Raw genomic sequence first — 24,513 nt, forward strand, 5'->3', positions numbered from 1 at the left:
ACAAGACTGTGACCCACAAACCTCTGCTTAGGGTCACAAGCTTGTGCTGCCACAAGGGCAGAAACATGGCAGCAATATGGCAGCTGTCAGATCTACAGTAATATCAAGCTTGTGCTTGAACACAGCCATTGTGTGGACTAAATATTGCATATGCATATGGATCTGGATCCAAGTTGTTAAAATACCCAAAGTCATTAAGCTCTGGGCGTCTTCCTAAATCTTTCATCCATTTTAACTCTTTTTCTATTAACAAAGAACAATGTGTAAAACGGATTAAACTTGTAGGTCAACATAGACAATAGCCTCTTAAGTTGCTCATTATACAAGGTTTGAACATCCGCAGTTCCATGACAATTGAGCAAACTCAATTTGCTGATAAGTAGTGTTTGATATTGTTGAAATCTCAAGAACAGCAGGTGAGATTGTTTTTTTCAGCTGCTGTTTTCCAAAATCAAGAATGAACTTTGTACCTCAGTGTCTGTATAAAACTTTAAGATAGTCATTCATCTAAATAGCAAATACATAATCAATCAGGAAAACCTGAAGTTTAGTTCTGTTATCGTTAATCTTTGATATTTAGATTATATATAAAGTCTGTCACTTAAAGTTGTTGAAAACTAAACCTAAATAGACCTAAATAATTCACATTTGACAAGTGGATTCGATGCTGGATTCAGTTTTGATAAAGTTCTATCAAACCCAAAACCCAACACACACAAGCAAAATGTGAGCAGCCACACAACAAATAGGAGTAAAGCCACTCCTGTCCACTTGTCCACCCTTCAAATTTAAAGAGGTATCTAGACTGCTGGAAGGTTACGGAGAGCAGAGAAAGAAAAGGAAGAGAAGAAATGGAGTGAGGGAGCTGGAAAATGATCGTAGAGGAGAGCAATGGGCTTTAGGCCAGCGTTTGGGTGCCATGGTTTGATGTGATGTGACTGTACAACACACAAGACCGCATATATCTGCCTGCAGCAGGGTAAGAGTTTAGGACAGTGGAGTCAGATAAGTGTCAGTGTGAAACAACATCAGTGTCTTTCTCCGTCTCTGTGAGTGACAGTGATACAAGGCAGTCTGCCCCTTACACGTATACAGACACATACAACAACACAAACACACACACACACACACACACACACACACACACACACACACACACACACACACAGGTGCCCAACGGCTCTATGCAGGAACAGCTGTTTTGCTGTGACACACAACATACCCTGCACATCACATCAGATATACAGCAACTCCTTACCCAGAAACTTGCGGACCACAATGACACACAGATACTGTCGCCTGCTTCACCAAATGCTGACACACTCTTCTAGGCATTTTATACTGTCAAGTTACATTTACCAGATACACACTCACACACATTGCTATGTACAGTATTGTCCTGCAGTATTCTGAGAGCATATGCAGTAAAATGGAGGTACCTTCTACAGTAAAGACACAAAAATGGAGGTATAGTAGAAGAAGGGTTGGGCGAAATGACAATGTATACAAGGAGATGATATGGATTTTGCTATATCGTTTAAGGTTATATCCGTGGTTGTATTGTTTATAACAATTTTGGTTTCATTTATTTTTACATCAATTTGACACTGTACATCGATTTATCAACTATTCAATTTACTGCATGGAAATGCCAGACATTCCTATCGGGTTATTTTGTCTATGAACAACTATCATAGAATTTTCTTAAAATGTTCAATATCACTATACATCGCCATATAAAATTACACAGACCACAACAACTATTTTTCTCACACTGGCCACTTCTAAGAAGGACTGGGTTCTGTTTACCGTTCCGATTTTGGATCCCATTTTATAAACACCCCAGTTCACTAAGCTTGAATGGTTATGAATCTTTTATTGAATCTTTATCTCTCTTTCCTCTTTTTTTATGAGGTTTTATTGAATTCAGATTTGATAAAAATGCTATTGTACCCCAACCCTACGGTTGGGCTGTCATCAGTACAGATGGATACCTTTTGATTCCCCTTTAAAGTCACAAAGTAGATTAGGTCATTAGTTCTTCTAACAGTTACTAAAGTCAGTTAAGGCAGCATGACGCAGTGGAAAAGCATTCATCAGGGTTCAGTCCCCAGCTTCTTCTGGTTTGGCAGCATTGAATGGACTAGATGGTGCTGATGGGCGGTAAAGCTGTTGAGGGATCATATTTTTGTTGTGGCACTACCGAATCCTTCTGCTTGGTCTGGCTGTACTGTTTCCATTTGTATAAAGCCTTAACAGGCAAAGAGTGGGAGTTTGAAGCAACACGGATTGCAAGGGACAATGGGTTTATGAAAGTGGGAGAAAAGGAAGAAAATAATCCATTATTGAGGATTCTGATTTGCTCAGTATTCTATGATTATTACATTTTTTCTCACTTGGGGAACATCATTTTATAAGGTACAAAAGGCAGGAATACAAAAATCAACTGAAAAAAGGATACCTTTCCTGAACTTGAATTGCACAGGATAATGCTCAAACGACAAGCTTTTGTTCTCCAAAAGATACAATCCTGCTCTCTCCTCTTCTGAGAGAGTGGTAGGCTCACACACATGAAAACACAAGCACATAATACATTTGCACATGCACACAAGCGTATAAACACATACGCATTCAACGAGGCACATTATACAGATGTGTCATTGCCGTATCGCTGCAGTATCAAGGTGATTCCTTTATGCTGCAAACACCTTCACTTTCTGTGCTCCTCTTTTTCTTTTGACTTCTGCCTTTAGTCCAACAGTCTAATTTTTTTCCTGTAAGAAAATGTTTTAGAAGTACAATCACTGTTAAGACATGCAGCTAATGTTCTCACCCAGGGTGACTTTACAATATGCACAACACTTGAATGAGCTTCAATACTGGGCTCAGTATGAAAAAAAGCAGCTATTACAATACTCTTGTGATCACAGAGCAACCAGAGAATGGTAGGGAAATATAGAGTATAAATAAAAAGACAAAAAGTTAGGTAAATTGAAAGTTTTTTTAAAGAAGTCAAGGATGAGAAGATGAAGCAGTTCATAAAAGTTTTTTTTCTCAGCTATTTATGTTGGGTAACTCAGCTGTTTGACTGGAATGGGTACTTCTTTCATCCCAGTAGTGTCACAACATTGCAAACATCCATGATTTCTTGGAGACATTGGTGGACTTGAATGACAATCCACCTTACCACCCAACCCAATTTACTATATGATCTGCAGTCCAGACAGTCAGGCCAATGGCAGAATCCTCCATTCATGTAGTTTCTGCTTTTAATGTCAATTGTCAAAATGTGTTATCTGCAGCAATGACTGGAGCAGGAGGGTCAGCATCACAGGCTTCATATTCTGAAGATAAGATGAGGATATCCTTGGCTGCAGGTAATCATCATCCATCAACATCCATACAGTCATTACTGTGGGGGATTGATTAGCCTGTCCTGATCAGTCGGACTTGTACATGCATATTTGCGAGCTGTTCTGCAGCAAGGACTAGGAATCCCTCAAGTTTGTTAGAGGTCTGTTGTGAATAGATCAACATATCTTAGCAATAATGTTACAATCAGTGTAAGTATTGTAAAATTGTTAACTATAAGTACAAATTTATGAAGCAATACGAAAGCAGAGAAAAAGTAAATTTAAATAAAGGTTTATGTATACAGTGCAAAACATTGAAAAAAATGACAATTTACTTTGTGTAAATGCACATAGTGCATTTTGGTTGTTATAATAAAAGTGCCAAAGCAAAGATGGTAGGAGCATTAAATGTACAGCACCAAGAAATCATGAAGGCCAGAAATTATGTGTAACGCATTCAAGCTTTCAAGCAACATAAAAACAAACTCATATCATTGTGGTTGCTACCGGTGACAGTGGAAATGGTTAGTTAAAGTCATGGCTGCAATACCACAACTGAGCAGCCACATGTTTTTTAAGTTTCCAAATGGTTTATTTTCCTGCATTTGAGCAGACCTGATACTAAGCTTACTAGTCAACATGCTCTATGCATGAATAACAATTTTGTTTAACTCTAAAAAAAACCTGAAAACTTGTCATCATCTGTTATATTCTGCATCTTCTTCTTTCTCTCCTGTTGCTCAGGTAAACCCATGCCACTCTCTCATAAAGCCACAGGTAGGTTCTGAGAGACTGGAAGAGATTCTGAGTGCTTTTCTGTGTTTCCCCCACTCTGCCTCTACTCCTTTATCAGACGGAGGGATAGAGGTGAGGAAAGAATTGAGAGAAGGAACAACAGAGGGAAAAGACAAAGAATGTAAGCCCCCACAGCAGCACTTAAAGTAAGTCTGCATTATTGATGAGGAGACAAAGCGAAACATTTATATATCATCGAGGATGTGTAGAAGCTAAGCCGATCCCTGCAGAGCGGGAGAGAGAGAGAGAGAGAGAGAGAGTGAGTGAGGGTCAAGAGAGAGAGAGGCCATGTTGAAAGAGGGATGTCTAAGGAGGTTTGAGTGTGTTTTGTGTGTGGGTTTACAGTAGAAGGTCAAGTCTAAGATGTGTCTTGTGTATTTTCTCTGGTCAGCTGTGGGATTTCCTCAGGGCTAAAGGATCAAGACCGGGCCAGAAAATTATTTATGAGTCCTAAACAGGCCTCTATACTACGCTGCATGCTTAACCCCTCACTACATTAACTTTGATGTCCTGAGCTCAAGTCCATCCCCCGGACTCTTGTTCCCTCCCTGTCACCCTCCTCTCTGTAAGTTTTGTCTTTATTGATTTTGAAAAAGGCAAAATATTACCTAAAAGTATAGAGAGGGTTTTTCATACTCCTAAACAAAGACTGGGAAGAAAAACTAATTACTGTGTGTATAACTTTCATTGTCAATTAATCTATCAATTATTTGATCAGGTTTTTTAATGTAAAATCATCCAAAATCCAAAGATATTCCAACAATGATATGAAACAGATTAAAGCAGCAAGCCCTACACTGGTATTCAGACTGAATACAAAGCAAATTTCATTGATGGTAAGTCTGCATACAAAATCATTTCAAACTTGAGCGAAAAAATGACACTTAACCCAAGGCTGGTGGACTCCACTTAAAAAATGGACAGGGACACAACAAAAAAGGTCTTTAGAAAAAGTAGAAAGTAACACAGATACAACACCTCTTCATGCACACAGTCAAATAGTATGCAAGGACATAGCTTCAGCTAAAGTCTGTAAAGTTGGTTGATTGAGTGCTTGGCAAAAGTCAAACAATGTGAGGCAAAAAATGACTGTTTTCAAAACATCTGAGAAGTTAGAAACAGCAAATGTTTGCTTGGTTCGTGACTTAAACATTTAATTGATTAATAAAATTGTTGCTGATAAATGTTCTTTTAAAGGACTAATTTGCTTACTGACCATCCATGTGAACATATATTGTAAACAGGGACACCCACACTGTCAAACTTTGTTTTTGTCACTTAGGTGGACATTGCATTGCATAAATATAGCCTCTGTATACCTTCTGTAACCATAATCCTAACCCTTACCTTAACCAAAAGCCAAAAATCTAATAGTTTACTTTGTGGTGACCAGCTTTGTGTCCCAAAATGGGAAGCGAGTCCCCATAATAATACTATGTGATTTAGGTCCCCAAATATGATTAATACAAGAACACAAACACACACGCATTTTCAGAGATGTTCTCTGTAAACAGTAGAGATTTCAGATCGCCTGTGCGGTATGTAACAGGAGAACAGCTGATAAGTGAACAAAGCTTGTATGGCTTGTAGTTAAGACAACTCTAACATTAACACTAGTTACCATAGTGATTGGGCTTTGTATTAGTGGATCAAATTGTCACCTGTCGCAACCACTGGGAAACCTTCACTGCATGTCAGATTGGGCATAATGTTTGGTTTAAATAATGCACATTGTTCAGCTGTGACTGATGGATTTGTGAGGAACTGACGTGTGAAAGTGGCTGAGCATGAATGTATGAATAGTGCAATTTTATGGACATGGCTATACATTGTGTGTGTGTGTGTGTATGTGTGTGTGTGTGTGTGTGTGTGTGTGTGTGTGTGTGTGTGCGTGCATGTGTGTGTGCGCGTATGTGTGTTTGTGTGTAGGGGAGGCCGTTAGGGGATAAGCACTCAATAACAGCTGACACTGAGCTGCCCTCTGCTCTCGCTCACACAAAGGACTATGATTATATTACTGTTTGACTGCCTGTCCCTCCCTCCCTCCGTCCCCCCATCATACCCTATACTGCCAAGCCCTCTGTGCACTCAACAGCTAAGATAATTACCACTATTGTGTGTCACACACATACACACACTCCCATGCAAAGTGTGCCACGTGCTTGCCAGCTCCCCCATCTGTCCTCTTCTCTCTCCCCCCTTTTCTCCCTCTATTCCCTCTCTTCATTTCTGTCTGTTTTTGTTTCTGTACCCTTTGACATTCACTATTTGGCAGCAAAGGGGAATCCACTACAGAGGGGGAAAGATTGGCAGAATAAAGACTCGTAATTTTTACTATTTGTATTTAGTAGGCTGATTTTTTATTTTTTACAGTAACAAAACACATTGATAGAGTTGTTGTCAATTGGTCAACCTTTTCAGTGGTGTGAAATTTGCGCTAGAATGATGCATCAGTAGTGTGAAAGACTTATTATTGAATATCAATATTTTTCCAATACATGATTATTTCCTACTCCACTAATCCAATTTCTCCTCTCCTCTCCTCTCCTTTCCACTCCATCAGCCTTGCATGTCCCTTGCATCCTTTAACCTTTTAGCCAGGAAGAAAAGAAAACAACACAGAATTGAGAGAGTATTGGGGAGGGGGGCTTGAGCGTGCGACAGTACTCTGACGTCCCTTTCTTTCATTCTTTCTTCATTTCTCTCCTCCTCCAGTTAAACTTTAATGTGTTTTCCCACTCAAGTACTCAGGGAAACTCCTCAGAAATGGCTGTGGTTGCAGAAACACCAGAGTGGTTGTAGTGTGGCTTCTGTGTGTGTGGTGGTATTGTAAGATAAGGAGATTTAAGTGGTTAGTGGCTGTGTATGTCTGTGTGTGGGGGTGGGGGGTGGGGTCATAATATGATGTCAGAGTGGTGTTTACACGAGCGGGCGAAGCCACAGACAAATGTAGCCATTAATACAAAACCCCTTTCCACCATTTCTCCATCTGCTTTTTCTCATCCCTCCATCCAGTCTCCTCTACCTGCACGAGCAAACACATACCTGGAAACACACATTCTCCCTCTCTGTCTCTCTGTGTTGAAGGTTGAGGTGACCACCTTGAAAGTGTGTAATTGTTTAATAGCCTGAGAGCTCCCATGTCTACCCCCGAGGCCTTTGCTCAGTGAAGATCGATCAAATACTCCTGCTGCCGGTGACAACTTCGAAGACACACACACGCATACACACACACAGACAAAGGAGCTAGACTAACAGTGAGTGCTGCTAGAGAGATGGACAGAGACAGTTAAAGGAAAAGAGAAAGAGAGAGTGAGAGGAAAGAGGAGCACCTCCCTTAGCTGCTGCCATGTGGCTTTAGCCATCTGTTGGCAGAGTCTAAATTAATTAGCTCCACTCATTACTAGTTTGCAAGAGGCCTGCAGTCTAAACCAGACACCAGCTCTCTAACTTCTCTTTCTGACAATCTCTCCTTATTTCTCCCTTTCTTGATTGCAAAAAACCTTCCTAGCAAAGCTGTAGAATCTGAAACCCCAAAATGTTTAGTGTTATAATCTGATACTTAATTCCTATTCAAACAGAAACAAACTCACAAGCAAAAAATCTCTGTGTTGACAATAAGAGGGAGACATGTTTGTGGTAACTATCTATCTATCAATCCAGGGGTCTCAATTCAATTGACCTGCAAGCCACTGACCAGGTTGGTCTCAGGAGGAGACACCTAAACACTTTCAATTATATATATTTCAACTATACACACCATGAGAACAGGAACTTTCTCCTTGCAGACAGGACAGGTAGCAGTGTCAATAAACTTCACCAAAAATAACAATTGTCCACCTCTCTTGATCCTCTCTCTTCATCTGTGTTCTAGGTCAACCTTTCTTTTAGGCTTAGAAATAGACACAGCGATAAATCAGAGTGCTGTTTTTGCTAAATGTTTAACGTTGACAAGTTGCCCAGTTAGGCACAGCTTGCCTCGCTAGAAAAATATATGATTACTCTAAAATAAAAACAAAATAGGAATATTGAAAGAAATAATTTGTGAGCCCAATGCAACAATAAATTCTAAACATGAAATTATGAAATTGTCTCATGGATATGGCATTTTGAGACGCTGAAAACCCACAGTGTTTGCTTTTGTCATCTATTATGATACAAAATTTAAAAAGGTGCAAAATTAAATCTCACAAGTAGTCAGAATCAAACTCACAAACATAAAAATATCAGTGTTGACACTAAGAGGGAGACATGCTTATGTTATCCATCTAGACACACCTTCTCTCACCCCTCTCTCTCTCTCTCTCTGTCTCTCTCTCTCTGTGCCCTCTTATCCCACTTTTCCCTCTCATCCTTGGGGAGTGCTCTGTGCCACCGCAGAGACGACAGATGGGGCTCAACATCATCCAGAGAGTGAGAGAGAGAGGGAGAGAGAGAATAGAGGGAGGTTGCATTCATTATTTACATCACTTGGTATTGGAATATTAATGCTAAAAGCAATCGGGCAACCCTTCATTAAATTAACTGGAGATGTAGGGAAAGAGAAGAGAGGGTGAGATGGAAGGATGGGGAGCGAGGGAGGCAGAGACAGTGGGAGAGAGGAGAGAGGAGCACACTCTGTTAAATGGGCCCTAAAATTAGTGAAGCAAAAACACCTCCATTAAGAAAGCCTGCATCTCTCTTTTCCCTCCCTTCCTCCACTCTCTGTCCTCTCCCCTCTTTTCTGCTCTCTCCCTTCTTTTAAACATCTCTTTCTCTCTTTTATACACACAAAAATCACTGCTTTACCCACAAGTGCCTGCTCCTAGCCTCTTTCAGAAATATGCATTTCTGTGCTGTCCCTCTTAAGTGCCTGTTCAAAATTTAAACATGCTTATGGTGGCAGAATGTGTCTTTGGTCCCCATGTGTATCTCTCTGGAGAGTACTCCTCTGTCTTTCACTCTCTCTATCACTCCTTCCTCGGCAACTGCTCTTTTTCCTTTACTCTGTATCTTCCCCTCATCACTTCAATTTACCCTTCTTCTTCCTATCTCTCTATTTCTCTCACAATCTATCTCTCTTTCTCATCTTCTACCTGTCAGCTAAGCCCAATATTATGGTCACACATAATGTGTACACACTGTATATGCAAGCACGCATGAATGAACACACACATGCATATATATACCCAGACACACAACCATGCATATGCACACATAAATGTACAAACTCATGCACACACAGTAGCTATAAGGACACATCCACACACACGCACACAGACCCTGAGTGGCAGAATGGTTCTCTCCTGCACAGCAACACATTGCGTATATGCAGAGCCACTCTCCCTATTAGTGGAACGCTGCTACGCGCTGTTGACTTCTGGAGAGAAAAACATACAGTCCTGTCCACTGCTTATCAACTGATGCCACAATTACCCACCCCTCCACCTGCCACTTGGCCCTCCACAGAGTGTGTGCACTGCGTGGAATAATAGGTAGGTGACTTCCGTATATGAAACTATAATGATCATAATGGCACCCAAGGAATTCATGTAATTGAAAAATTAGGTCACTTCCTATTGGTGGAGGAGGATCAAAAAAGGAAACTGAAGCTTCCAGATGCAAATGAGGTCCCAGTGACTCTTGTGAGGTCTTAAATAGACAGAACTGGAAGCTTGTCCCTCGAAAAAATCCTCCTGGTTCCTGATAGGATGCTTTCATTTATCTAAAAGATATACAAGATATTCTAATTTATCTGCAAATTATACCATTATTTATTTTATTGTATCATACTACCATAATATACCTCTATACATACACCAGTTCAGGATCAAGGCAGTCTGTGGGGTATTGCACCATGAACTGAGAAAATTCAGTATATGCACACAAAGCAAGGCATTTGGTGAAAGAAGGAGTGACGCATCAACCTTTCCTTACCTACAGTTCAAGATTAAAAACTGCTAAATAACAAATCTGAGCATTCATGTCGCAAAATTGACATCAGTAAGACGTTTAGTGATGGATGGACTGAAAGAGTGCATGAAAACGAGGAAAGATGCATGAAAATATCACAACTAAGGGCCTCAAAGAGGTGCAACTGAGTAACTAAATAGTTTGGAAACAAAGTCTGACTGGACAAATCTTTTCAGAGATCCCAAACGGATTGTTGATATTGTAATCAAAACTAAAACTAAAAAAAGTTTCACTAAAAATAATTTCACAACATCAGGTGTACAAGGCTGAAGAAGTCAGTGTGAAGTCTGATTGTCACTAAGAACATTTTCCCAAGTACTGTATTTAAGAACAATTTTGAGGTACTAATTTTGATGCTACTGCTTCTACTGATGCTTCCCATTTCAGAGCGAAATATACTTGTTACTTACAGTCACTTGTTACAGACAATAAATATGATGACCTTATGAAACATGATGCATTGTCATTGATTAAACTACAGAGCAGTATATACAATAGTACAAATGGGAACATGCAGTAATGCATCTGTAATAATAATCCAAGAATATAATAAATAATATTATGACACTGACAAGTGCCATTCTGCTGTTTGAGTGCTTTTACGTTTGATGTTTTAAATACATTTAGCTGATAATACCTCTGTACTTTTACTAAAGTAAGCTTCTGAATGCAGGACTTGTGCTTGTAATGGAGTTTTGACAATCAACATATCCTGGGGTAACATACACAGCAACAGCAATACATAGAAATACACTTCTTCTGTTCCAAACTTTAATGATGACCCTCTTGAGCTTTCGCATTGGTTTTGTGCCACTACTCTGTGCACTCCAGAGTGACCGCTTCCTGGTTGGTTAGTTTGTTGGTTCATTGGCTTGGAGCAGTGCTCTGTCAAAGCTCACTCATTGGCTAGTTTGAAGCTGAGCAGTGAAGTTAAGTTAATGCTATCACTGTTATAGCTGCTTAATGAACCACCCTTAGATGATATGAACAGAAAATAAGCTTAATTAAATACCTTTAAAGGTATAAAGAAACAGCTTCAGCTTGAGGCAATGGAAACTAAAAGTTCATGTCATACTGTTTCCATAGCAATAGATGCTGACCAGATGCTGGAACGTCAGACTTCAGAGCAGCAGTAATACTGTTTTTGTTTACGAATCAGATTAGATTATGTTCAAGTGAGAGAGAATGGGAGTGGATATAGAGCAAGAGAGACAAATTACAATAAAACTAAACATAACATTTCGTAAGGTAGCGTAATAATAAGATTAATTTAATTTTTAACTGTCTGGTACCGTTGGAGGCATGCTATTTACTGGACAGCAACCTATTTTCATGCATGGTTAAGCTCAATAATAACAGTCTCTATTTTTTTATACACTGAATGAAATGTCACCCCAGCATCATCCTGCAGTAATGAACCTGACTAAATATATTGTCTGCCCCTCAAAATCCCACCTCAGAATCTGTAGGATGATGCCAAATCAGATATCAGGCAACAAAGACTTAGTAAGACAAAGAATGAGGAAATCACAGAGCACGGAGAAAGGCTGAGGACCAGTGATGTAGCAGAGATCACTGAATCCACCACATTAAAGTTAGCCACATGGCAATATAAACCTAAAGTAAACCCTTTGAAGGTCATTTATCCTCATCTGTCCCTACTCAAACAACCTCACCTGGATGAATATTAGCTCAGTATGATGCTCTGCTACAGCTCTGTTTGTCTGAAGATGTCACAAAGAAAGGGGGATGCGAGTAAGAGCAAGAATTGGAGGTAGAGGAGCAATGGAATAAATACCCGTCTGTTTTCCCCTCAACAGAAATAAACAAGGCGTTCACTTGTCAGTCTGCAAGAGAAGGGCACACTGTTTATGCAGAGGAAAAGAGAGACACACACAGATGCACACACACACACACACACACACACACAAATAGCAAATCTGGAGATGGGTGCTGTTGGCAGGAGGGGGTGCTTAAAGAGGGAGATAAGTCAAAAACGAGTAAAAAAGAAATGTGTGTGTGTGTGTGTATTCTTAACACTGTCAGAGGCACCTGATATGAAGCCCTTCCTTTGTGCGGATGTGGGTCGAAATTACAGCAACCTGCAGACATTATAAATGTCACTTCCAACATTACAAGCTAATATATTGTAAAAGGTTGAAAGTTCAAGGCCACTGCCCTGATGTTATTCCTATGGCCATGTAAGAAAGATATCAAATCGAATTAGTGACATGTGTATGAGTTTTTTAGACTGACCGACTTGACTTGGAAACCTTTCACATTAAAAAAAACAAAAAAAAAAACAATATCAGTGTTCCTCTTAGGACACGGCGGTGGAGCATTGTATTTCCCAGGACAAAAGAAAAAAGAAGTTTGGGGGGAGAAAGAGCTCTAAGCCAAATCAGTTTAGTGCCTACAGTTTGTGTTTTCTTCCCGTTCTCTGTTGTATTTGGGCTATTTAAGTGTGCAAGAGACTGTAGCTATTACAATACATTTTATTTTGTGGAGAGGCAGCATCTGACATACATTGTATTTTCAACTTGGCAGCAGAGATGTAGTCAACAAGGATGAATGAGCTGTAGTGCGAGCACTCAACTGTCAATCTGTGCCCGTACACAAGAGCTTTGTCCATGAGAGTGGGTGGGGTGTGTGTGTGTGTGTGTGTGTGTGTGTGTGTGTGTGTGTGTGTGTGTGTGTGTGTGTGTGTGTGTGTGTGTGTGTGTCTGTGTGTGAGCCTGACTCCAGAGAGAATGTATCAAGGCTAGAATGACTTTCAACTGAAATGTATATGAGATTCAAATTACATTCTCTTTTTCCTCTATACTCTCTCTTCCCGCACTCCTCTCCCCCTTCCTTTGTCTTCTGGGAGCCTTAGTCAGCTAAGCTCAGATGTAAAAAGATTTTCTCCTCACTCTGTCTCTCTCTCTCTCTCTTTCACACACACACACACACACACACACACACACACACACACACACACACATACACAAAAACATAAACACACACATATTCTTAGTCAAAGGGCAGTTGAATGTAGGTATGAATACTGGTGAAATAAAAAGGTAAGTCAGGTGTCTTTCTGTCAACCTTGACCCTGAGTATGGCACCTTGTTCTTTAACTCCTGGGATAGTGTTTCCTCATTTCTGTCTGATACTATCACTACACGAATACTGAGGTTATTATTTAACTTATGAGCTCCTTTTTGGTTACCCTGTAGCCATCTTTCCTCATGGTAATTTCATTCAAGGATATTCTATATTTTTCTTAGTGTCAACTATTCCCTTTAAAAGACCTGTGCTGTTGATCTCCATTGTTATCCAACAAGACTAAGAGTCTACAGCCACGCTACCAGCTCTGCAAGACTTTACTTAGGCACAGTGGTGTTTTGAGCTGAATGTTCACAATGACAACGCTAACATGCTAATGTTTAGCAGGTATAAAGTTTACAAGGTTCACCCTCTTAGTTTCACACGTTAGCATGATGACATTTGCGACTTTGCCTTAAACAAAAAGTATAGCTGAGGCTGATGAGACTGTCATTAGTTTTGCAGGTATGATCACCAAAGTCATGAGGATTCAACCTCTGGGCACCATGAACATCTGTACTAAATTCCATAGCAATCCATCCAATAATTGTCAAGACATTTGTGTAAAACTTTAAGTGTCAACCTAATGATAGTGCTAGAGTAAAAAGTCATAAGATCACCAGCGTCAGTAGGGTTCATCCTCTGGGCACCATGAATGTCTGTACCAAATTCCATGGCAATCCATCCAGAACTTGTTAAGCTATTTCAAGCTGTGGTTGATCAAGCCATGCCATTAGCGTGGCTAAAAACTGCTGAAAACATATCAATGAGTCACACCATTGCACCAACATTTTTCTTGCATAAAAATCGGTTCTATATTTTGAGTTGATTCCACATCCACTATCTTGCTACTGTAAATACTCACTAGTGCACCAAAGGTGTTGTCCGCAACTGGAAATTGTGACCTGTTTTTAAAGATCTTAGTGTTCAGTAGGAACGACTGGGACTGAGACCTACAGACAGGCTTGGGAAGTTGGAAAGTATTGAGAGACAGAAAAACACCTTACTGGTTTTGGTCTTTTCATGGAATTTGTTATCGATAACAAAAATATAGAATATTGCCGGCCTTATCGTTTAATTTTGTTTGGGATACTGAAATGAAACAATTTGTGATACCTGTATTTTAGTTACATACAAGTGTGGCGATACTTAAAACATATCACAAAAGTAAAGCCCAGGAAGTGAGTGAGGAGTGAACCATAAGGGTTGAACAAGAAGGAGAGGAGAAAGGTAAAAACATGGAGGATTCCTCCCAAGACATGTTTGAAACTCACATCCCTGTTTTCAAACAATGTCCCCAGTGAGACAGAGTGAGAGGAACAGAAAACCTGCATTGCTCTGGGCATTGTAAAACAATGGCTATGCACATGAACAAAACAGACAAAAAAAAACAAAAAAACAACAGACTGCACTTTCAAAATACCAAGAGCTAAGGTACAGAAAGTGAGAGCGGAGTGGAGAAAATAAGTAGGTGAGGGAAGAATAGGAAGAGGGCAGGCACGCTGAAAATAGCAGAAAGGGAAAGAAAATAATGATGCAAAACAAGAGGCAGTCAGGTGGGCCTGATAGGCGCTTGAGAGGAATAAATGTCAAGTCAAGTAGTAAAGGAGCCCTAGGATACAGAGGTAAAAGAGAAGGTGAGAAAGAGAATGAATTTATGATGCAAACCAAATAAGGGAACATGAATGACAAATCTGTAACTGTCTGTTATGGATCAGAGCATTATTTTGTCACGTTGGCTAAAGCTTGTGTGAAGCTCTTCAAATAAAAAAAACAAAACACATTCATAATAAAAACTTAAAGGACTCTACTGTGAAAATAATCTTTACATATGTTATACATCACTGACTCTCTCTGAACTATTGATGTGCCTGTGTCCATGCGTGTGCTGATATGTCTTATGGGACTCCTCAGGGCATCCTATACATCCCAGAGAGACCATTGATTAGCTATTAATAAAGCATAGATATGCCATTGCTCACAGGGGAGGTCAGTGAGGGCTCTCTCACACACACACACACACACACACACACACACACACACACACAGGCAGCTCCAGAGTTTAAATTAACAGTTATTGCAGAGGTTAGGTAGTGGTGAAGGAGGAGGACTTGGCAAAAGTAGAATATAAAAAAAATGGAGTGTCAAAAAGGAAAAAGAAAAAAACTATTTCACCTGCCTTCTGCCTACTTCCCTACAGAGTTATTCTTCCTCTCTATCTCCCTGTCCTTCTTTCACTTTGACACTCTCTATCTTTCTCTCTCTGCCTCTGCCTGTGTCCATTGTGGGCTGCATGTCAGAGCTCTGTTGGCTGTCTCCATCCTGTCTTTGATTAGCTGTGATCTATGAAGCCCCGATGAAAGAAATGAATAAGGAAAAGTGAGTTAAAGCAGGAATGACAGAAGGGGAGATGTAGGTAAAATGAGGAGCCAGTTCCAGCTGATGGATATGACTGTGGTCAGGTCAGGACACATCCCAGTGAGAGAGAGAGACAGTCTACCGTGTCAGGTAGGACACATTTGCATCTCCCATTCTGCTTTATTTACTGCAGTTTTCATCCATTTTGTTCCTGGTTCCTCACCCTACTGCCTTCCACCTCCCTTTCTGTCCCTCCTCAACTACCCGCCCTCCTCCCTCTCTCCTTCCCTAGCATGTACATCTTCAGGTCACGGGTCATTAAGTCAGCTCCAGAGGGGATGTGTTGGAACAGGATATCTCTCATATTGCCCTGCCCCCACCTCGCTATTGAAACACAAATACGCACAAACACATGCACGACGATAACCACACACACACACACAGACAAACGCTTTATTCTTTCTCTTTTTCTCTGTTTATTGGTCTCTGCCTCTTTAAAACACAAACAGTGAAAGAGTAGACAAGCTTCTGGCCTATTGGTCAACTAACCACTTAAACTCATTAAAGTCCACAAATTCATCATTTGCTTGACTCCTAACAGTGGTAACACTTCAAGTTTTGGGTTAAGAACCCATGTGGGGTTGTAAAAAAAACAAAAAAACAAAAAAACAACATGTACCTTACTAAACAATATGGTGGACATTATGGCTTTTTTCTGGACTATATCACAATTTACATCCAACATGGCGCATTACTTTAACACAATTATTTTTATTATCACATTTGCATTTTACATGTACTGTTTATATTGTGGACAGTTGCACATTCCCAGTCAATATCTTGTACAATATTTTTTAAACTTTAAACTCTAACAACTCTTTTCACTTAGAATATTTTTTTTACTTTTTTAATTGTAAAATGTTATTTATGATCACTTGTTTTTTTTGTGGTAGTTGTGTTTCCCCTAATTTATATAGGTACTTTTGGGTATTTTCTCTTACCTTGTATTTTTGATTGTTATGCACCACAACACCAAGGAAAATTCCTTCTATGTGCTGACCTACTCGGCAATAAACCTGATTCTGATTTTCTTAACAATTTCTAGGCTAGCCCAGGAGCTTCCTCTCATGCTGCTGAAAATAGAACACAAAACTATGCCATACTCACATTGTCACATTGATATGACAACTTGACAACTCTGTAATTATTGAGGTCTGTGAGATTTTTGGTAGGTCATGGGCCAGAAATGCCTAAAAACCCTGCAATGTTCAGTGACAACAGTATACTAGCATTAAAGGCCTCAACATATTTGTATTTTATTGCTTGTAGATGAACAAATGATGAGAAATCTCTTTAAGTCAATAAAGCTGATACAGACCACTTTATTTTCAGGTAATATTTCAGGCACTGAGATGTTTATCTGTGAAGAGTCCCGTATCACATTTTCCAAATATTCTCCAACAAAATGTCATGTTAGGGTACTTACCATTTAAAGCTAATATATGGTCTAATTTCCTTTCTTTTTAGATAAATCTACCTTACACAATATTAAACAGAATTGTAAGCATAGAGCATTAGATGTTGGCATGCATGCGTCTGCTTACACTGACCAACAGACGGGCTCGTCTTTAGAAAGGTCACACAACCCAAATGCACATCTCAAATCCAAGCAGATGTGGCAAACACTGTCAGACTCCAGCAAACGCTTGCTGGCAAATTCACACACACACACACACACAAACCCATGGACGCACATACAAATGAACATCCACACACACTTCCACCACGGTTGTTGTGCACTGTCAAACAACATTAGATTGCGTGGTGGTGTCAGTGGGATAATTAGAATAACACATCCACTGTATTCTTCATTATGTGTGTCATCTTCACTTACTGGCTGCGCTTCCTCACTGACACCACAACCCCTCCTCCAACCCCTGACACACACTCACCCCACCCTACAAGTGACGTGCTGTTTTAGGCAAGTCATGATCCCCATTAGTGATGGCCTCAAGTATAGATCTGATTTTCTGAACCCCCATCATGTATTTTTTTTTCTCTAATTAGTTCCTAGGGCTGGAAGAGGAGGAGGGGGAGTAATGCAGCAGTGATACACGAAGTTGAGGCACAGCATCACTGTTTGAGGAAGAGGGTGTTGGCGAGCAGATCTTCGTGGGTGATGAGTAATGCTCTGACGTCGGTTCTGCATTTGGCAAAATACCTGATAGCGATTCTGTCTGCTAGCATGTACTTACACTACTATTGTAGGTATATATGCAGGAGGATATGACGAGGCACGCCTCCATTCAGTCAGAAAGCTGCAGATGTACCACCACGCTGCAAAAACAGCAAATAATGATCTCATGCACAAACGACAAGGACTATACAGTACAAAATTAAAAGCATGTCGGCCGGCAGGTCAGAAACAAACAGAAACGCACAGACAAATTCACATTCATACACTCGCACACACCTTGGCTGTGTGCAGTTAATGAATAACTAACTAGCAGAGAGGAAAGGGAGCCATCTTCTCTGAGTAAGGCCAAATGAATTCGCCGAAGCGCTATGCAAATGTTCCCTGGGCTAACGAGACTGCCTGCATGATTGGAGTGCCATTGAAATTCTCCTCGTGCACAGCCCTCTCTCACTTTCTCCCTCCCTCCTTCAATCTCCCTCCATCTCTCCCGCCATTTCAATCTCTACACAGAACATCTATGTTCCTCTGCAGTGTTGATCTATCTATATCTATCTTTCTATCTGTGTCTGTCACTCTACAAAAAATAACTGGACGTTTATGTCTCAGTGGATCTTGAAAACTACAAATCATCATTTCCTTTCAACACTTAAATCATGCCATCCACACAGATACACACTGCGGCCCTAACAGTGCCTGGACAGCAGTGAATGCCCCTGTGTGTGTGTGTGTGTGTGTGCGTCTCTCTCTCTCTCTCTCTCTCTCTCTCTGTCTGTCTGACTAACACACACACACACACACAGTCCGCTCAAACAGAGCGCGCTCAGAGTCGCTCTGCACCTGTTCTCTCTGTAAAACATCCAAACACGAGTGCTGAATAAATAACCCAACCTAAAACGCATCACTGCCAGGTTCATACACACACACACACACCACAGCCCATAAACACACATCAATAAGTAAACACCACCCATTTCCCCTCCACAGAAACCCTGACTGCCCTCTTTCACCCACCACCACACTATCTACAAACTGCAAATATCCTAAAGACAAACACACATAGATGCACATCATGTATGTAATGGTTAATGGTCAAGATACTAACAGGGATAAATAAAAAAAAAAGTCTAAAGGAGAAAGAGAGATGGAGGAGAGAAGGTGGGTTGGGGGTACATTAAGCACTTGTCAGATGCATCTTTAATGGCAGGACACAACGGCTTTAAAGCCCATGGCCTCCTCTTCCTCCCTGGGGTGCTGGGGACACACACACCTCTCTCTTAGTCCATCTGCCCATCCTCTCGTCCTCATATACCTACCCAGCTCATTCCATCATCCATCCATCTTATGTCCACTTTGCCATCTGCATAATTTAGCATGTCATGCTTTTGTGCCACTTTGTCTTTCTTTTTCTGCCTATTCTGCCTTTTTTGCCTATCTGTTGTTAACTTTTAGGTTTAGCGGAGTGGAAGGAAAAGACGATGCTTTGTCACTTCACCACCTCCTAATAAGTGCCTCTAGAAAGGAGGGGTGAGAGGGGGATAAAGTTAAGAAGAGTGGATAGAGAGAGTGTAGGCCTCTGCAGAGTGGCCACAAAATGGAGACTGGGACATGGGACAGAAGCAGCAGCAGCTGTGGTGACGCTACACTTCACAAAGAGAGAGGGAGAGAGGCAATGTGTGATGTGTGTGTGTGTGTGTGTGTGTGTGTGTGTGTGTGTGTGTGTGTGTGTGTGTGTGCGTGCGTGCGCGTGTGTGTGTGAACGAGAAAGGGGATTAAACAACCTCAATCAATGAATGCAAAAACACAGACGTCACACTTTTCCACACACTCTTCACCCTCCAATCTCATTATATCAACCTATCAATACCTCAGTAGTATATAAATATAAAAGTAAAAGTATATAAATTAATAAATCAATCTATCTATGTCACTTTGTGTCCTTCACTACTGGTATTCTGTCATTCTTTCCAAATATTACAGCAGAAGACTAGGAGTAATGTACAATCTTAGCCATAGTGTATGAATCCACATGGAACTTTTGAACATTATTATTTTTTTTTTTTTTTTCTTAAAATGAAAACATGTTTTAAATATAACAGCTAATAACAGCTAAATCAGGTTGGGAAAGGCATATATTCATGTGTTTTATATAATCAAACATGGTACATGTATGTATGTAATGTGAGTCACATACTATAATAATGAATTTAAAAGAAAAGCTAATGTGACAGAGAAACTTTTCATTATTTGTCCAATTTCTTCATTCATTTAACATCAGAAATAACATTTACACAACACAAAAAGATATACCCTGTATCAAAAGAAAGAAAGAAAAAAGAAAGAAAGAAAGAAAGAAAGAAAGGCTAAATGTCTTTGACAATATGTATATCTATGCTACCTGCCACTGAAGTGTACATAAATATGCAGCTATGGCATCTGTGTGTGAGCCCTTGTGCCTGTCTGCCTGCGCGTGTGTGCATGAGTGTGGTGGAGCTGAGCCGTGGTGATGCACTAATAAAAATTAGGCAGCGATGCATCCTCACACCTTCCTTATTCCGCCCGTCGGTTCGCACCCGTTTCCATGGTGACCAGATAAAACTCACACTGTTTTAAGCTCCAACTGGAGGAGGAGATGGATACTAACAAAGTGACACACATACACACACATACACAGATGAAGTTCCTTCATACACATCCGTCAACAGAGCATCCTCTTTCAGTTCCCTAACTGACAAGCAAACAAATGCTAATTTTCTAACCGACGGCAACACCAGCAAACCATCAATTAGAGGGAGAGACATGGCTAGATAGAGAGATAGCAGGAGAAGGGGAGGTATGACAAGGGAGTAAAAGCCAGGATAGCCAGTCAACACACAAAGCGCTCCTCTGTTTGACTGTCTGCCTGTCTATCTGCGCCCAAACCACCACCACCACCACCACCACCACCACCCCCACCTCATTGCTTCATGAACGGGCCTCAACGCAAACAGATTTGGCTGTCAAATAGTGACACGACACCCAGGCAGGGTCGTCTCGCAGTGAGGCCAGCTGTCAGCAAACACCCTCCTGCCTCTTCATCAAAGCCCATTCAAACTCAGCTTTATTGACCAACACAGCCGTCTGTGTGACATGTGTCATCCTGTCAAGCCAATACCTTGGCATACGCTGTCCCTAGTAAATGGCAAACCACTAGAGCATCTCGAGTGCTATCGAAAGAGAGAAAGCTGTACATGCCACCAGGAGCTGATAGATGGAGTGGATGGATGGATGGATGAGGTGTGGAGGGGGGCTACACGTGCATTCTGTGTGTGAGGGCCACAATGCTGACACAGGCCACCAGCCTGTACCAGGGAGGGAAAGAGATGAGAGGAGGCTTAGAGCCAAAGATGGACGGGAAGAAGAAGAGGAGCACTGTGTTACTAATAAGACCTATTCATCAGGCGTGGAGAGAGAAAGAGAGAGGGAGAAAAGATGGAAAACAAAAAAGCTCTCAAGCCTTTTCAAATGCAAATTCAAATAGTGTCTCATATTCTTTACCACTTAAAATATACAGTGTATTTACACGATATTTTTGTAAATTGATAATAAAGAAATTAATATCATCCATCATATTTTTTCTATTCTTGAAGATCTGGACATGATCAAAATTCAAGAAGTACTCAACTTTAAATTAACTTGGTCTCCCATGAAATTATTGACGATGATATTCTGTGAATATACTGTAATGTATTATGTTCATATGCAAAATATATTGCAGCTTTTTTTAAGAAAGATTAGGGATGACTTGCCCTGATCATCTTACCTACAGAGAGCTGTTCACTGTGATTGTGTGAGCATCTTCACACACATGCTCACGCGCTTGTTCATATGTGCATGTTTTAGCGAATACGTCCATCAGTTGATCAATAACATACTCCCTCTGAGCTCTTACCACACAGCCATGATACAGTGGCTTTTACAAACACACACACACACACACACACACACACACACAGAGCGATCAGTCAAACAGACTGGCCTGGTCTCACCACTCTCACACTGAGGGATCCGTGACAAGAGAGAGGGGAATCCAACAGCAAGCTTTATCGATCCAGACTGGAAACCCCCCTCAGGCCACACACACACACACAAACACACACACACACACACACACACACTACAGCTGTGCTGGATCAATGAGTGCTCCCGTGTGAAGGACAGAGCCATACAAAGAGGCACACAAACACACCTCTATACACACACGCTCACACACACTATTGAGAGAGATGAAAGGGGTGCTCGGTATCAGAGAGCGAGATAAGGGGCAGAGGGAGCAATACGTATCCTCTGACCTAAACAGTCTCATCTGACACCCTGCAATTTGCCATTGGTCCATGGAGCAAATGTTAACACTGCACCACACAAGCCTACACACAGACATACACACACACACACACACACACACACACACAGAACACATGTAAGCACAAATGCAAAAACATACAGCAGTGTGTAGGAGGCTTACTTTCAAACTAATATCATTATTCTTCATTTAACATCGAATGATTTAAATAGTGGATCAGATGAAACCTTGTGATACAGAAGAGAGAACAGCTTCAGACACAGCAGAGCCCTAGAGGTGTGGCTGCTCTCTTTTGGGTGACTGTGATGAGCAGCTAAACAGATCTATCACTCATCAAATTAGATCCCCCCCCCCAGCCCACACACCCCTCTGTCCTTCACACACACACACACACACACACACACACACACACACACACACACACACACACACACAGAGCACATGTCTACTAATGCCTGATTTATCCCTGTAACACAGCTATTAACCACAGCGGTGTCAGTTAGTGAGTGAGGACCCAGCGATGTGCCAGGCAAAGGCCATTTCATCAGACTTCTTTTTGAATGATTACACCATTTTTTAAACCTTCCTCCATCTTCTCTCGATGGCAAAATAGGAGATGCCAGTGACACAGTCAGTGATAAGTATCAATTGAGGGGTGTGAGCAATCACAAACACGGCAAAGCAGGAGGAAATCTGCATTACAGTGAGGTGATTTGATGGAAATTCCCATTTTTTAAACACACTCAGGATTTGTGGTTCTGGATTCATTCAGTCTAAAAATAACATTTCTCTACGGATGACATTAGATCATTTGCTTTCCATTATTATTGACCAACTGATCAAACACAGCGAGCATGCATTGAGCCAAAGTTCGGCCATGGTCATAAGAATGGACCATGCAGTGACAGTATATTTCAGCAGAAGAGGCAGTATAGCAAAAGGTGGATGTGGGGCTGGTTTTTTGTCTGCAGATTGACTAAGTTTGTGTTTTTGTTCATTTGTAATGGGTCTCAAGGAGGCCATGGTTGAATTTCTTACCTGGGACGATGGAGACAGTGTCTTTCTCCCAGGACACGACGCTGACGTACTCCTGGACGGCTGAGGGGATGAGGCACTTGAACACGGCGACATTACCCCGCATGGAGCGCTGGTCAGCCACACGAACTGTGTAGGGCTCCCTGAACACTGGTGTGTAGAGAGAAAAGAGCTAAAGTTAGTCAATATTTGGTTGGTTTGGTTATATGTTGGTTGGTGGTAAAAGTGGCTGTCTCAGGAAGGGAAAGTAAGGCTCACCAAACTTAACCAACTTTATCTTGATCTTACCTCGTTTTGACCTATGACAATGTCACTAGAGTGAGATTTCTGAGAGAAAATGTTGTTTCGTGATTAAAAGTAGGGCTGGAAGTGTTAATTAATCTGTCAGTTACTTTTTTAAGTAATAAGTTTTCAGAGAATGTCAGAGAATAGTTAAAAATGTCCATCACTGTTTCCCAGAGGCCAAGATGACATCTTCAAATTCCTTTTTTTATACAACCAAAGCTATAAAGTTTATAATGATATAACAGAAAGTAAACCTTCATATTGTCATGTTTGCAAAGCTGGAACCAGCAACTTTGACATTTTGGACCTTTAGATACCAAACCATTTGTGGATGGTTAAGATATTACCATGCAATTATGCATTTCAGCAAAATAAATGCACAAGTTGACATCTTTATGTAGCTTGCTTTGTTGGACCAACTGTCTAAAGATATTCAATTTGTCATGATAAAAAAAGAGAAAAGCATCAAATGGTCATGGTTGTAGGAACCTGTGAATATTTGGCATTTTTGCTTTAGTGAATCACTTAAACAATCAGTTATCTAAATATATAGCTATATATTTTCTGTCAATCAATTACAGCAATTGATTGATATAATAAATATACATTTAATAATTATACATACATACATTTTTACACAGTTGACATCTGTCCTGTTTAACCCATAGGAAAACACCTGCAGCTGTAGTAAACAAATTTGTCTGGTTTTCTGTTCAACAACATTAGGCCAGTGTTTTTCTCTTTAGCGCCAGTTTTGAAGTCACACTATGATTGTAAGGAGGGCTGACTTGGAGCTGTGTTGAGGGGGATACACAGTGAGCGACCCTTGGCCTTTTAAAGAACAACGCCACAAATGCTATGAGACGGCGAGGAGTGGAGGGTTGCTCACGGCCAATGGAACTGTCACATGCAGGCGCCAGGCATCAAAAACACACCCCCTGCACATGGTTTGCAGAGCACTAGGCTGTGAATCTGTGCCAGTGTACAGAAAGGATGGTGGTGATTAAGACAGGCTTAATGATGAAAACAGTAGCCTGTAGCTAACCAAATTATCTCTCCAGTTAACTCTGTCACATTTAGATTAGTGAGGAATGTGAAATGCTGAATCAGAG

General features: G+C 40.7%; 1 protein-coding gene across 3 annotated transcripts in view; it reads right to left on the reverse strand.

Annotated features, from left to right (window-relative positions):
* LOC122984372 (Down syndrome cell adhesion molecule-like protein 1 homolog) overlaps positions 1-24,513 on the reverse strand; it is a 98,971-nt gene that overhangs the window by 57,991 nt on the left and 16,467 nt on the right. For all 3 annotated transcript variants that reach the window (XM_044354768.1, XM_044354767.1, XM_044354769.1), the window contains exon 3: positions 23,120-23,266. In XM_044354768.1, coding sequence (XP_044210703.1) covers positions 23,120-23,266 — 147 coding nt within the window. The remainder of the gene's footprint in view (positions 1-23,119; positions 23,267-24,513) is intronic.

The sequence above is a fragment of the Thunnus albacares genome, chromosome 6, assembly GCF_914725855.1.
Source record: "Thunnus albacares chromosome 6, fThuAlb1.1, whole genome shotgun sequence".
Taxonomy (NCBI): domain Eukaryota; kingdom Metazoa; phylum Chordata; class Actinopteri; order Scombriformes; family Scombridae; genus Thunnus; species Thunnus albacares.